We start from the raw sequence: 16,635 nt of genomic DNA, 5'->3' as shown, positions 1-16,635 counted from the left end.
ACGGACCAGGATGAGGGTTTAGCTGAAGACAGAAGGGCTGCTAGACAGTCCAATCCACCCTAAACCAACAGTGAGCTCAAGCTGGCAGCATGCCAAAGACCTGCAGCCGGCCAGAAAATACGAACAGTTTCGTTTTCCCCCAAAGCAGGGTACGGAAGTTACAAGGGTTGATTCAAACAGTTGGCTGAGATCACCGTCAAACCCACGCTGGAGACAGAGCTGCTCCTCTGCGCCTCACAGGCGGGTGACCAGTCCACCACTGGAACTGCATTCGACCACAGACCCGTAGGTGCCAGAGGCTGAGTTCTGGAAGGGAAAGTTTCGTGCCTGTGTCCAATTTCTGCTCTCTGAGGCAACCAAGGGAAGTGGAGCAAGAGAACTGGGAGTCCTTTCTGTCAGATTAAAAGAGGTGAGGATTGAGCGCGACTTCCAGGGGGCCAGGGTCGGATGCGAGGCGGGAGGCAAAGGGGAGGGCCTGGCGAAGAGCTTTTCTCCTCTTGAATGAGTTTTATCCCTTCTTGTGTAATTAGTATAGGCATATGAATAGATTCGATAAACAGATTGGTTGGTGGGTGCTGGTGGATGCAGGTACATGTAGGTGGGCAGGTGCCTGAGCACTGGGAGAGAGGAAGAACAGGAAGGAGTAAGAATGGCGACTGAGAACAAAAGAGGAACTAAAGATGTAAAGAACAATTCGGAAGCTCAATGTATCTAAAGTTTGGGATTATTAAAGTTCAGCTTATGAGTTTCAAGTTTCCCGGTATTCAGTAGACTTCCTATTGGTCTTTTGTTTCCGTGGCTTTGGCGGGAGCGGAGCCAACCTTTGGAAAGGAAAGGCGGGACCTTAATGCTAGCCTGGCAAAAGTACTGGACCTGGAACTGTAAGACCAGACTCCTGGTGCTCAGAGCCCTGCAGCTCCCAGTGCCACCACCACAGAGGTCCAGCTTGCTAAATCCGGGACCTGGAGGCCAGAGCAGGCCAGCAGCCAAGGTTACATCTGTGTGTCTCTCCTGCCTGAAGGCCCAGGTATTTTATCAGGCTCAGCCACAGGTTCCTTAAAAATGATGAGGGTGATAGGGGATGATCCTGACTAGGTTCTCATAGGGGAAGGGAGGCCAGCAAAGACAGAAAAGTAAGGGACAAGGGGGTTGGGGTGGGGGGAATGGGACAACGCACGCACTCATATGAGGGCTGCTCTCAGCAGCAGGTTTCTGTCCTGGCAGAGCCTGTCACAGTCAGCAGGTACAAGTTAGATTCCAAGAGCGCAAGTGCTCAGGCCCCCAGCTGCAGTTTTTGAAGTTGCAATGTTGAAAGAGATTCTACAGATGCCTCTGAGCAACCCCTGTAAGACACTGTCCTTAGCTAAGGAGCTGAGAGGCAGAAGCAGAACTGTTTCTATCTAACATGGAGTTTATAATCTAGAAGCTGTTGGGAAAGAGCCAAGGACCCTGTGATTTCAGTTTCCCAAAAGTCTCTCATTCTACAGTGCTATTTCTTTCTGTCCTGGTTCTGCCCCAAGATAGCTGGTTCCAACTTGTTTTGTGCAGTGTCTTGCTCCAGCCTGTCTAGAGTTTTGTTCATCCCACTCCACTTGCCACTCACATTCATCACAGGCCTCATCTTTCATCATCAGTTTCTACGGTGGTGTAAGGGAGACAAAGATCACTTTTCTTCAGTTCTCATGGAATGGTGCGATTGACTCAGGACCAGTTGTCCCACAGGCCCCTCCGTGGTAGCTTACCCATTTCCTGTTGGGAGGCATTCTGCCTACCAAACTCTAGTATAGCTTATTCTGTGTCATGTGACATTTTTAAGATTTTACTTTCTAAAAATATATGGAGAGCGGGCTGGGGAGATGGTGCTGGAATGAAGAAGACTTCTTGTTTCTACAGAAGACCCAGGTTCAATTCCCAACACACACATGGCGGTGAACAATGGTCTATAACGCTATTCCCAGGGATCCGATGCCCTTTTCTGACTTCCACTGGCACCAGGCAGGTGGTGCACAGACATACATACAAGCAAAACACTAATACACACTGAGCCATCTCTTCAACCTCTTGTCTTTAAGCTTTTTATGCAAATATTATCATAATGTACATGCCCTGCTATAAAATTGCTCTTTCAAGTCATTATTATATTTTGTAAATTTATGTGTGTTCTGTGCATGAAGATATGGTATAACAGTGTTCAGTGTTGACTTAATGGGATATGAAATCACCTAGAAGAAAGGCCTCCACGCACACACATGAGGGATTATTTCATCTATAGGCATATGTGTGAATGATTATGTTGACTGAGTTAATTGGGAAGACCCGTTCTAAAGGAGGGTGGCACGGTTTCCAGGCTGTGGTGCCTAGACTGAATAAAAGGGCCAGCTAGCTGAGCACAGGCATTTCTTGCTCCCTCTTCCTGACCCTGGGTGGGTGATTACACTGTGACCAAGCCGTGGAAACTCCAGCTGCCTTGTCTTCCTGGCTCTGGTCATCGGTACTTCTCACCGTGAGCCAGACAAACCCTGTCTTCCTAAGTTGTCTTTGTCAGGGCGTTTTATCACAGAGGCAGAGAAGTAGCTAAGACACATGGCTCACACGTTTTCTCTGCAATCTTCCTTTGTGAGCACATCCTTCATTCCCCATATCACTGTGATATTCTTCAAACTTTTTCCACTCTATTGCACTACATTTCTCAGCAAAAGCCTCTTTCCAGAGGGGGTGACTTTGTTTCCTAGCTGAAGAGGAAAAAGGAAGTCATCGGAAGAGCCTCCCTCCTGCCTCCCCCCACAGCTATAAACCTAACCTCACTATCAACAGGTTTGCTTTTTTCCTCTTTGTCTTCTTTCAGATTCTGAACCACAATCTTTTCCAAACTTGTTTCAGTCACTCGGCCTCCTCATCCATCTTTAAGTTCTTACTTCCCTACCGGCTCTCTCTCATCCATGACAAATATTATTAAGCCTTTCCCATCTTAAAGAAATACAATCTTCAACTTCTCATCCTCCACATACATTTCTGAACCTCTCCTTTTTAGTAAGTTTATCTAATGACTGGCTGTCTACACTTGATAACACTACACCTGTACCTGGTATTCATTCCTCAAGCCATTGTGACATAATGACAATTACTATAGTTTTGCTTACTGGACATCTGTGTGCCAAAGCATAGTGTTAAGTGCATGGTGAATTACTTAATCCTTACGCTAAGTGTCATATTATGGTAAATGATCCCTGCTCTGTTAGCAAGGACATAGCAATAGGCATTTTTAGTATCCAGATAAATATAACAATAGTATGTTGTAACGAATCTTTCTCTGTCCCACCAGCCAGTTCCCAAATCATGACATGGAGAATTCTTAGTAATTATGAATGTTCAGTTTTAGTTTAGGCTTGTTCCCAACTAGCTCTAAAAACTTAAATTAACCCATTTCTATTATTCTACATGTTGCCATATGGCTCATGGCTTTTACCTCTCCTCTTGCATGTTATGCTTCCTCTGTGTCTGGCTGTTGACTCTGCCTTTCTTCTTCCCAGAGTTCTGTCTGTCCCCAGAAGTCCTGCCTAACCTCTTTCTGCCTAGCTATTGGAAATTCAGCTCTTTATTAAACCAATCACAGTGGCACATCTTCACACAGTGTAAAGGAATATTCTGCCACATTCCCCCCATTTTGTCTAAATAAAAAGGAAAGGTTTTAACTCTAACATAATAAAACTATAAACAATAAGAATAATTATCAGGTAAGAATTATATTCACAATGTCTAGTCCATTTGTATTTGGCAAATTCAGAGAAAATACTCCATTATCTGTCCTATCCTGGTGAGTCCAAGATGTTGTACCTAATTCACTTTTTATCCTAATTTGTATTACCAATCCATAATTTTTTTAGACCTCAAAACATTTTCTTAGATAAACAATTTAAGCTTATATGTCTCTCCGCATTATATATTTTACAACACTTTTGTGAGATTCAATTTTCCTGAATTTGGTAACAAAGAAAACTGTAACTATGACCATCTAGTCTTCAATTCCATCCAAGAAGGAAATAATATTACCTGAGTAAACAGAAGTGCAAAGCAAACAACTCCCAAAACTATAGAAATGACAGAAACAGCTGGCTGCCTGAACAGTCAGTCTCCCAAAGTTCCTCTGTAACATTGGGGCATCCATTTCAGCCTATAGGCTTAGAATATCTGACATACTTTTCTGTGAAGCAGAAATGTTGAAGGACTGTCCCATCTTGTCTTGGCAAAGTTTGGCAGTCATTTTCTTTTGTGTTCTGCTTGTCCAGTTTGGACAGCATAATGTCAGCATTCAAGGCAAGAGCAGTTTCCTGCCCAGTGCCTAACCTTGCCACAAAGAAAGCAAACTCCATGTGGAAGTTCTTAGACATCCATCATCCTTTCATGAAGTAGATTGGTGATGCCAGGAAGAGATATGTGTCATTGTTATGAATATCCTCAGGTTATTAAAACATCTTAAATGCCATATTCTGTAGGTCTCTGAAGTGTTTGAAGACCACCTCTCTATCTACAATATATTGGTTTAACCATGAAAACATATGTAACATGACTACAGATTTGATTGCCATAGATGACTGATTATTAATCTGTGTTTGTGATCCTGAATAGATTTCAGGGACTAAAACTTTATATTACATTTTCAAATGAGCTGCACAGGTACAATACCTTAAACAAGAGTAGGAACACATATAAATATAACAAAAAACAACCTTAAATTTGTATCAATATAAAAAAAAAATATCTTAACAAGAGTAGAAACATATATTCACTATGACAAAAATAACTCTAAATTTGTATCAATATACAAAAATCCAAACCAATGTAAGATATTTGAGACTAGTAGTTGGTTTTTTAGTTTGAAAGTAGATTCAATTCAGTAATCTACCCTTTTACCCTATCATTTTTATATCCCCCTTTTTCTTTTCAGAATGAGACCCCTGAATCTAATCTCCTTTGCTGAGTTTTCTCCCTGACTATAACCAATAACAACTTGAAGTCAACTCCGCAAAACAATGATAAACGTCCATAATCCACTGAACAACTGAAAGCCACCCATCCCACTTCTTGGGAATGTGGATGTCATGTTTCCTGTTGTCTGGGGGTGATGACGTCTTTAGGGGACCCTGAGGAAATAGAGATAATGGTCCTGGGAGCACTAGCTGTATCACTCATTGTCCAGTCTCTGAGGTATGAGAAAGGGCTTATCTGAAGTCCTGGCTGGAGGAGTGCATGAGGCTGGACCATCTCAGCTAGCAGCTTTGAAGTTCTTCTGGATGTAGAACTTTGAGGGCACTAATAGAGGCAATTCTGAGGGCTGGACCACCTGGGCTACTTGTCTTCACTGGTGTCTGGTCCTTTTATTTTTCTGAAAACACACGAACTTTTCAAGATAACATATATATCTGCATTAATACAAGTATGGAGTGTGCAGTGTATACCAATCAGCTGAAGAAGATTTTCTGTTTTAAGTTTGAGCAGATAAAACACATCTGCCAACTTTATAAGTTTGGTTGGACTGTATAACCAAACCTCTATTCATGCCATATGAAAGGATGGCATGTAATAATAAATCATGAAGACTCTGTAGCCAACAAGATTTATCATGTCTCATCCAGTCTCAGAGCTGTTCCCATGTCACAGGATCAGCTTATACAAGACTATCTTATAGTCTTTCTTGGCTTTTTCCCTCATATCCGTAGCCAAGATCTTCAGGAGATGTCCCCAGGTCAAATCTGATCTCAGTTTATTTGAAGGAATACACAGCTTTTCATTTCCTGTGGAAAAAAAAAGGACAACCCCTCCCCCAACACAACATGTTATCTGATTTCCATTCTGAAGGCAAGACATCCCTAAAGTATAATGGTGATTTAATACAGCAATCACTTTCACAATCAAATGTCTCTCAGCAGCTGTTGTTCTCTGTTCATTAGCATTTTAAAAATTCAAAACTAACAAAGCACCATACAGGATCCAGGCACCCTGTGTATTTTCATCCTTATGTGGCTTATACTTTTTTATATTATTTTACTCTCTCTTTAAAGACTTTATTACATTTAAACTATTTTTTCTATGACTGTCTATACCATTCTTTTCTTTCTTCAGCATCTAAGCACATTTTTAAATATACTGTACCTTTTCAGAGGATTTTTGTGTCTGGACCTGACTTTATAAGCATCTATAGTGTTCTCTGACCATGTGGGACAAATCTTAAACTGCCATGTCAGCCACTACATGGCTCAGGTTAGTGCACAGCACTGGCACATGGCACCGGAAGCTGACCCAGGCCACAGGCGACAGCTGGTAGCTACGCCTCTGTATGCCACTGAGCACCAGCCCACCTGAGAGACTCCAGGACTAGCTAGCTAAATCTGTCCCCTTGTCCAGAACTTTTCTTAGCTTTCTCAGGCCCTGTGTTTGGATATTTGAGCCCCACGTTGGGCACCATATGTATCAAGTCTTTCTCTGTCCCACAAGGCAGCTTCCAAATAATGACATGGAGAATTCTTAGTAATTATGAATACTCAGCCTTGGCTTAGGCTTGTTCCTAACTAGCTCTTATAACTTAACCCATTTCTATTCATCTGAGTGTTGCCATGTGGCTCGTGGCTTTTACCTTGCCTCTTGCATGTCCTGCTTCCTCTGTATCTGGCTGACAACTCTGCCTTGCTTCTTCTCCAAGTCCTTCCTGTCCCAGAAGTTATGTCTAATCTCTTCCTGCCTAGCTATTGGCCATCAGCTCTTTATTAAACCAATCACAAAGACATGTCTTCACACAGTGTAAAGAAGTATTCTGCAACAGTATGTGATAGAATTGTAAACCAAGCCATGTCTGTTGGCACTGGTCTCTAAGACTTCAGCTTCTGCAGTCCTTTCAAGTCACCAGTGTGTCGTTCATTACATCCTTTTTGTGGGGGGTGGAGTTTTTGAGACAGGGTTTCTCTGTGTAGCCCTGGCTGTCCTGGAACTCATTTGGTAGACCAGCCTGGGCTTGAACTCAGAGATCCTCCTGCCTCTGTCGCTGTCTCTGCCTCCCAAGCGCTGGGATTAAAGGCATGCACCACCACCTCCTGGAATTTGACTAAATCATACAATAGACCTTCCTATCTCAACTTGCAGCACCTGTCATTAGCTTTCATACCTCAAAAATCTCAGCAGGTGGCCCTGGTGCTCCATTATCTGATACCTTATTCTTTTTGTGTTTCTCCTGTCTCTACAAGTTTTCACTACCGTTTTTATATCTCCTTCTAGTATATTCTCTATTTGCCCCATAATTAATTGGGAATATGTTCCAAGCTGTGAAATCTCATGTCATGGCACACCTTTGTATTATCTGATTCCTCCTGTTCCTATACCTCAATGCTGATGGCTTCACTCTAACAATTCCAGTGAGTAGGTGGCATTGGCTACTCCTGGGAGCAATATTAAACTACAGTTTAATGGGCAAATTTGTTCAGACACCGCTTTAATGTGTTTTTCCTCCCATAGCCCATCTCACATGTGATGGTAAGTTCTACTTTCATTACCCCCAAAACAATTTGTAAAGAGAAATGGCTATTTTTATTACTTGATATTTTATTGCCCTGATAGGATATATTTGACTAAGACTAAATATTTTCAGTAAGTAGATGAATGAATTGTGTGCATGAGAGAATGAATTGTAATAAAGGTAAAACAAATGTTTGAATTGCTTTACTGTAGGACCAACATGGAAACAAATCTCTGCTTAGAGGTGATACAGTCTCACCCAGACTTGGTCATCCGTGTAAAAGAAGTGACTCTTGGGGAAGTAAATCGAAATAAAATGGACTCAACGAAGAGAAAGCTGGAGAACACAAAAATTACAAAGGCTGCCTGTGCTCTGTTAAACTCTGGAGGAGGAGTGATTGAGATACAAATGGCCAACAACCATGATCATCCTGTGGAGATGGGACTTGATTTGGAACAGTCTTTGAGAGAGCTTATCCAGTCTTCCGATTTGCAGACTTTCTTTGAGACCCAACAACGAGGAAATCATTTTTATATTTTTGTTAAATCTTGGAGCTGCAGCCCTAGAGGTGGTTCTGCTAAGCCTCGTATTTGCAGCAAAAATTCTTCCTTGTACTGTAGATCTGGAACTTCTGTGATTGAAATGAATTCTATAGATGCATTCACATTTCTAAAGGAAAGGAAGAGTGTCAAATCTAGTCTGACTGATGAAGGAACTCCACCTGCTAAAAGATCCAAAACTATGCATCAGAACAACCCTGAATTAAAATCTGCTTCTGAAATTTTCCAGTGTGTGAAACTTGAATATGGTCAAGCCTTGCCTTTTCCTGAATCTACTTATATAGAATTTAAACAATTCTCTACAAAAAAAATTCAAAACTATATAAAAAATATAATTCCAGAGTATGTCTCTGCATTTGCAAATACCCTTGGGGGCTACCTTTTCATTGGAGTGGATGATAAGAGTAAAAGGGTCCTGGGTTGCCCAAAAGACAATGTTGATTGTGACTCTTTGGAAAGAGTGGTAAATGAAGCAATATCCAAGTTGCCAGTTTTCCATTTTTGTTCATCTGAAGAAAAGGTGTCTCACCAGACCAGAGTCATAGATGTGTTTGAAAAGGGGAATTTGCATGGTTATCTCTGTGTGATCAAAGTGGAGCCTTTCTGCTGTGCAGTGTTCTCAGAAGATCCCACTTCATGGATGGTAGAAAAGGAGAAGGGTATCTACAACCTGACTACTAAGGAGTGGATAGACATAATGATGGATGCTGGTCCAGGTAAGAGGGGAGAGTTCTTCCTTCTCTGTCCTTTCAAACTCTTTTGAGTTCCTCTGTATCCCTCACACTCTGAAAGTCTGAGTTCATTACCCCTACTGAAGTTAGCTTTCTCTGGATATTTATGCTTTTTTGGATACAAGAAATTTGTAGGGCTGAGAGATGGCTCAGCAGTTGAGAGCACTGGCTGCTCTTGCAGAGGTCCTGAGTTCAATTCCCCAGCAACCACATGGTGGCTCACAACCATTTGTAATGTGATCTGGTTCCCTCTTCTGTCATGCAGGCATGCATGCAGCCAGAACACTGTATATAATAAATAAATAAATCTTTTTTAAAAATTGGAAATGGATTTCTTTTGTGGCACACATGTGCATATGCCACGGTTCACACATGGAGGTCAGAGACCTACATGAGTCACTTCTCCTTCCACCAAGTGGGTGCCAGAGTTTGAACTCAGGTCATCAGACATGGAGGCAGGCGCCTGTCTTAGTCGGGGTTTCTACTGCTGTGAAGAGACACCATGACCACAGCACCTCTTATAAAGGAAAATACTTAACTGAGGTGGCTTGCTTACACTTTCAGAGGGTCAGTCCATTATCATCATGGTGGGAAATGGCAGCATCCAAACAGATGGATGCTGGAGAAGTAGATGAAAGTCTAACATCTTGCAGGCAACGGGAAGTTATCTGAGATACTGGGCAGTATCTTGAGCATATATGAGACCTCAAAGTCAGTCTCCATGCAGGGGGGGCTACCCATCACCCCCACATTTCCCCATAGTGGTCTTGAGTGAGAGTAGCAGCAAATATTAGATAGAAGGATTTTAGAGGGTGGAGATAAAGATAGAAAATACAGGATTGCCTCAAGATGGCATGGAACCTATCCCATCACGGTCAGACTGTCTCTGCCCTAGGGTATTTAAAGGAATGCCAAAGGGATGAGAAAAAGACCTCACCCAGCACAGCCAAGCGCAGACTATCTCAGGCACCTGTACACAGGTCTGTGGTCCAATCACCCTCTCTATGCAGACCTGCTGGCTAAAGCCACTAAGAAACCTGAAAATGGGCTCCCACACCTTTACACTGGCATACTTCCTCCAACAAGGCCACACTTCTCAATAGTACCACTCCCTTTGGGGGCCATTTTCTTTCAAACCACCACAACACCTCTACCCACTGAGCCATCTCACCTGTACCATAAAAAAATGGATTTCTTATCTATACACTTATTATTTAAAATCCAACACTATAAGATGCTGGAACCTCATAATAATGATCACCTAGTAACAAAGTTAATTAAGCATGTTACCAACTCTGGGAGTCAGGAACCCACACGAGATGTGGTGTATTTTGGTTGGACCTAATTGCTCTTTTTGCTAAATCCTCTTTGGCTAATCAGTCTCTTGTTCTTCTGTATAAATTTCAGGAACTTTTTTCTTAGTTCTGTGACAAACATCTTTGGAATTTGATAAGGTTTGTAGGGACTCATTGAACTGAGTTTAGTGACAGCCATTTTCACAGGAGAATTTGTTCTTCTGGTTCTGCCTCAGGGTTGAAAGTTTTTATATTAGAGGCCTCTTGCCTCCTTTATGTTCTCAGGGATTTTTTTTAAAGCAGTCATTAAGGAGATTTCCAGATCTGTTTCTCAACAAGTTTGTTATTGGTATATAGAAGAGCTGCTGGGTTTGTCCATTGGTTTTTATATCCACCTGCTCTGCAGAAAGTTATCAAATATAAGAATCCACTGACAGAAGTCTTTCAAGTCTTTACATTTAGGGTCAGATCATCTGCAAATGGAGCAATTGATTTCTTTTCTATTTGTACACTTGCCTTGAATAAGAGTGAGCCCTTAATTTTAGAGGCAGTAATTTTAGTTTTTTTCTCACCTAGTATAATGTTAGGTTTAGGTTTGTCATATGCAGCCTTTATCATGTTGATGTCTGTTCTTTCTGTCCCTGGTTTCTTCAGGGCTTTTATTATGGAAAAATGTAAAATTCCAACACACTCATTTTCTGCATCTAATGAGATGCTCTGTGATTTTTGTCCCAGTTCTACTTATGTGACACGTTGCATTTATTAATTTGCCTGTGTTAAGCCACCCTTGCCTCTCTGGAATGCAGCCTACATGATCATGGGAGGTGATCTCTTCAGTGTTGGGTTAAGTTTGGTTTGCAGGTTCTTTATAAGTTTATCATGGAAATCAAGCAGCTAATTTTTTTGTTTTGCCTTTTTATGGTTGTGCTACCAAGACAATGTGGCTTTATGGAGTGAATTAATAGTGTTTCTTCCCTTCTATTTCACAGAATAGTTTGAACATTGCTGTTAATTCATCAGTGACAGTAAATTAGAAGTCAACATGAATCCACCCAGATCTGTACTTTTCTTTGCTAGAATTCTCTTTATCTTCCTATTGTGTATACACAGATGGTAGTCTGTATTTCTGTCTAAACTCTATGCAAAGAGACAACACAATCTTCCTGCAAAGGTGAGAAGATGCATTGAATTGAAAGGGATTTAGCTGCATTTTGGCAGCTGTCACTTGAGCAATCTTGATTTAGATTGGGTAGGTGATACATGTCCATGGATTTCTCCTTTGATCCAAAACCCTAGGTTTTTCACCTCTTTAGAATATAGGTTTTCAAAGTATTCCCTAATGATCCTCTGAATTTTATTGATGCCTGTTGTAATGTTGTCTCTTCTCTTTCTGTAGTTGGTTTACCTAACAGTTTATCAAACTTACTTTTTTTTTTTTTTTTTTTGAGCTGAGGACCGAACCCAGGGCCTTGTGCTTGCTAGGTAAGCGTTCTACCACTGAGCTAAATCCCCAACCTTACTATTTTTCAAAAGGTCTGTCTTACTCATTCTTTTGATTATTCTTTTCATTTCTACTTCATTAATTTCTACCCTGATGATTATTATTTTTTCTATCTACTAATTTTTGGCTTGCATTGTTCTTATTTGATGAATTGTTTCTCTGAGTTGAAATTCCATGATGTTACTTACTTAGGATGGCTCTGATTTTTCCATGTAATTGCTCACAGCTATAAACTCCACTATTAGATGTGCCTTTGATACATTCCAAAGGTTCCTATAACTGCTGCTTCCATTTTCATTTGGTTATGTGAATGTTTTAATTTCCTGATTTCATCAATGACATGCAGGTCATCCATTGTCTAATCTCCATGTGTTTGTAAAGTTCTGTACTTTCTCTTGCTATTAGTTTATAGTTTTACTTAATTTTGATCTAATGAGAAACAAGAGATTACTATTCTTTTCTGTTTTTTTTTTTTTTTTTCTTTTTTAATTTTAAGGTTTTTCAAGACTGGATTTCTCTGCATAGCTCTGGCTTCCTGGAACCTACTCTATCTATGTGCAGGCTGGCCTCGAACTCACATACATATGCATGCCTCTACCTCCCAGTTAGTGCTCTTGACCTGTAACCCATCTCTCCAGCCCCAAGCTTCACTTTCTGAGGCCAGCCTCCTACTACCTTGGCATGTCAGTGCCCAGTCCTTCCTTGCCCCATGCTTACCCTTCACAGCCATCTCCTGCCCTTGAACTGTGGCAGGCTGACACCAGGACTCCCTAATTTGAGATTTTTTTTTTCTTGCTGTCAGGACTGTCAGGTAGCTCAGTACTAACCAGTGGGTTCTCTATCTAGTTCACACCCATTGAAGTGACATGGTAGACCTCCTCTCCACTGCTTACCTGTGATGTCAGTGGAGTTATACCTCTCCAGAACCTTCTATTGGATTTGAAGCTTTGAGGATTCTGATTTTGTCATGTGGATGGGACTTCCAGTCTCTTCACCAGGGCTGCTTTGTTATTCTGACTGTTTTCATTCACTGTGTCACACAGAGGCAGCTGCCAATCAGTCATCTTCTCTCCGTAGCCTGTGTGAAGACTTTGAGTCTCAGCTGAGTATCTCCAACAGCCCTCCACGCTGCAGACCAGTGTATTCTAAGAAAGGATTGGAGGATAAAGTCGCTCTCCAAAAGCATTTATTTTCAGGTATGAACAGCTAGTTTTTCCATTAAGAGAAAGAGAGCATTTAATACCTTTGCTATAAAAGAAATCAATGAGATTGCCTTCTGCAACACCAAGTTTATGATGTAACAGTGCTACTAAACCCTTGGAAATGAGGTATGGGTACTGTTGAAGTGATCTACCAGGGTAACTGCAAAATCTGATGAATATTCAGCAGCCAAGGCCCCCACCAGGAATTTAAACATAGCATTCCCGGGGTTTGAGCAGCATTCATTTGAGTCAGCTTTCAAGGGTTAGACACTGGGTTCAGAACTCACTGAACCAGTGCGGCCATAGCAAAAGCCTTACACTGGAAGCACAATGATAGAGCTGACTGTTTTAGTCAGCTTTTAGGGACAGAGGGAAAAACACAAACCTTCACATGGCAGAATAGGAGGGAACACAGGAACCGTGAGTAATTTGTCTTCAAATAAGGTGGTAAGAATGAGTCACTAGGGTCTGGGATTAGTACAAAATAATAATTTAAGATGATAGATTAAATCAGCTTTTAACTATGTTTTGTCTAGGAATTCCTACTTAGGAAAGATCAGGGTTTCTGAAAGAAGGAAATGGCCTCTTTAACTTCACACTCAGAATATTTGTGAGATCTGTTAATTGAATACAATACAGAGATATCCTGTGTATATATAAACATGTATGAAGGCCCAAATAATTAATGTATTAGGATAGCCATAGATCCCTTTTCTTTTTTATTTACTTTTTTTTCTTTTTTGGGTTTTTGAGACAGGGTCTCTGTGTAGCTTTGGTGCCTGACCTGGATCTTGCTCTGTAGACCAGGCTGGCCTCGAACTTATAGAGATCTACCTGGGTCTGCCTCCCGAGTGCTGGGATTAAAGGCGTGTGCCACCACCGCCCAGCATCAAAGATCCATTTTCAAAGTTAATTTACCTGAACTCTTTTTTACTTTTTAGTTTATCAAAATTGTTTATCTTTCCACAAAGGAATTTGATGTAAAAATAACTGCACAGATTTTCTTGCACTTTTTTAGGGTCAATAAATTCCATTTTGCTTGGCAGAGACTTTTCTGTAAGATAATGGGAGGGTCACATCATTCCATTAGCTTGGTGGGACATGACTTGAAGGAGATGTATATAGATGGAATTTCTCTTAAGTTGTACTACACAGAGGAGCTTAGTTCCCTTCTTATTTTTAAAATGTTTCATAATTTTAATTGTATTAAAAACATATTTTTCATACAATATATTCTGATTTCAGTTTCCCTTCACCCAGCTCCTCCCAGATCCTTGACACCATCCGAACCACTCAAATCCACATCTTTTTCTCCTCTCTCTCTTTACTAAACAAACCAGAATAGAATAGGACAAAACAAACAGAAAAAAAAATAAAGAAAAAGAACAAGAAACACAAACATACAGAGCACACGTGCCCACACACACACACACCATAAAAATGCAAAATTGGGGTTGGGGATTTAGCTCAGTGGTAGAGCGCTTGCCTAGCAAGCACAAGGCCCTGGGTTCGATCCTGAGCTAAAAAAAAAAAAAAGAATGCAGAATTGTAAACCATAATAAATAAGCAAAAGACCTCTAAGGTAAGAAATATACCCAGACAAAGCATGTGAGGGAAAAAAAACCCTCCAAAAACACTATTAAATTTTTTTTTGTGTTGGCTATCTAATTAATTCTCCATTTTAGATATAATATGTGAGTCATACAAAACAATATACATGCTTATTTGAAATTTGTCTATTCTTTCCATGTCCAGTGTCACCAGAACGTTTGACATATACTCCTGAATCCCTCTGGGAGGAGCTGTGCTCAGAGCATGAGAGATTGAAGAACTTAATGAGCCAGGAAATGAGTTTTGTCCCCTGTGGTTTGCTGATCATCTCTAGAAGCTGGGCTGTGGACATGGACCTGGAAGAGAAGCAGGGAGTCATCTGTGATGCTCTGCTGATTGCAAAGAATAGCTCCCCCATCCTCTACACCATTCTTGAGGAGCAGGATGAGGGGGGACAGGACTATTGTACCCACACTGCCTTTACTCTCAAGCAGAAGCTAGTGAACACTGGTGGCTACACTGGGTGGGTGTGTGTCATGAGCAAGGTTATCTGCCTGAGTTCTGAGAGCAATGTAGACACCAGTGAGTGGCCAGCCTCTCCTTTAGATTACCCATGCTCCTACAAGCTTGCCAACACCCAGGAAATGGAAGCCTTGCTGCAGGCCCTTGTGATTGTCTTGCTCAACTTCAGATCTTTCTTGAGTGACCAGCTTGGCTGTGAAATTTTGAATCTTCTCACAGCCCAACAGTATGAGATATTCTCAAAAAATCTCCGCAAAGCCAAGAAACTGTTTGTGCATGGCTTGCCAGGGTCAGGGAAGACAATCATGGCCATGAAGATCATGGAAAAGATCAGAAACACATTCCACTGTGAAACAGATACAATTCTCTACATCTGTGAAAATCAGCGTTTGAGAAACTTTATTGGGTAAGTGTTTGGCTCTTATGTCTGTGTGTTATCAATCTGGGTTTGAATTTTTCTGTTAAGTTACCCTGATTCTTGGGAAATTAGACAGTACAATGACCTGTGACAGCAGTGCTGTGTTTCTGGGCATGTGATGCAGTTAGAGAAACACCTAATGTCCTTTTACTGTTACAGGGCAAAAAATATTTGCCAGGCAGTGACCCGGACAGCTTTCATGAGAAATGCATTTAAGACAGACAGGATCCAACATATCATTGTTGATGAAGCCCAGAATTTCCGCACTGAAAATGGGAACTGGTATAATAAGGCAAGATTCATCACTCAGAGAAACCAAACTTGTCCTGGAATTCTCTGGATCTTTCTGGACTATTTTCAGACCAGCCACACACAACAGAGTGGCCTACCAAGTTTCTCATGCCAGGATCCAAAGGAAGAGCTCACAAAAGTAGTACGCAATGCAGACAGAATAGCTGTGTTCTTACAAAAGGAGTTACAGGAAATCAGAAATAACCCTCCACTCAGGATCCCTCCCAAGTGCCTGAAGATAATCAATGAATTTACCTGGGCTCAAGGTGTATCAGGCACCTTTAAGCTCAAACACTTGAGCTTGGGGGAGATGGTGATCTATGTAGCAGACAGGTGCAATTATTTCCTGAGGAATGGCTACTCTCCCCAAGATATTGCTGTGCTTTTCAGCACAGAGAAGCAAAAGAATATACATAAAGGTGAGTTCCTGAGAGAAATGAGGAAGAAGAGAGTGTCTCAGATGGATGATGTCACGTTTGACAGCATCCGCCGATTCTCAGGCCTGGAAAGAACTATTGTGTTTGGTATTGATCCCCATTCAATTGAGCGGGACATTTCCCACAACTTATTGCTCTGCTTGGCCTCCAGAGCAAGGAAGTATCTGTATATTCTGAGGCTTCCTGGTCATTTTGCTCCTGTTGATGTAGCTCAGTAGTAGAATGGGATGCTTGGGCTGGAGAGCTGGCTTAGAGGTTAAGAGCACTGACTGCTCTTCCAGAGGTCCTGAGTTCAATTCCCAGCAACTACATGGTGGCTCACAACCATCTGTAATGAGATCTGGTGCCCTCTTCTGGCCTGCAGTCATGCATGCTGTATACATAGTAAATAAATAAATAAATCTTAAAAAAAAAAAAAAAGAAAAGAAAGAAAGAAAAATAGAATGGGATACTTGAGGCCTAGGTTCATTCACTGGCGATAGAAAAAGAAAACCTAGTCAACGCCCTTCAGTACAAGAAGAAAAATAAAGATAGGACAAAGCTCTGTCCCGCAGTTTCAGAAAATGCTGACAAAAAGATTACCAGTGGACACTGAAACTCACTGTGCATCTCCGGCTAAAAAC

At 41.3% G+C, this 16,635-nt stretch overlaps 1 protein-coding gene across 1 annotated transcript; it reads left to right on the top strand.

The window, feature by feature from the left end:
• The first annotated feature begins 303 nt into the window (after window positions 1–303).
• Window positions 304–16,253, top strand: LOC118590131 (schlafen family member 13-like). Its single transcript, XM_036198006.1, has 5 exons — window positions 304–409; window positions 7,717–8,780; window positions 12,635–12,787; window positions 14,549–15,272; window positions 15,444–16,253. The coding sequence occupies exons 2-5, from the start codon at window positions 7,724–7,726 to the stop codon at window positions 16,228–16,230; spliced, it is 2,721 nt and encodes a 906-aa protein (XP_036053899.1). The 5' UTR covers window positions 304–409; window positions 7,717–7,723; the 3' UTR covers window positions 16,231–16,253.
• Window positions 16,254–16,635: the final 382 nt, after the last annotated feature.

Source organism: Onychomys torridus, chromosome 8 (genome assembly GCF_903995425.1).
Source record: "Onychomys torridus chromosome 8, mOncTor1.1, whole genome shotgun sequence".
Classification (NCBI taxonomy): domain Eukaryota; kingdom Metazoa; phylum Chordata; class Mammalia; order Rodentia; family Cricetidae; genus Onychomys; species Onychomys torridus.
Note: the sequence above shows the minus strand (reverse complement) of the source record. Positions and strands in the feature narration are given on the sequence as shown.

Coding starts and splice junctions, on each gene's coding strand:
- LOC118590131 (XM_036198006.1), top strand. CDS start 7,724: ATGGAAACAAATCTCTGCTTAGAGGTGATACAGTCTCACCCAGACTTG. Junction 8,781..12,634: donor AATGATGGATGCTGGTCCAG/GTAAGAGGGGAG, acceptor TGTGTCACACAG/AGGCAGCTGCCAATCAGTCA. Junction 12,788..14,548: donor CCAAAAGCATTTATTTTCAG/GTATGAACAGCT, acceptor TTCCATGTCCAG/TGTCACCAGAACGTTTGACA.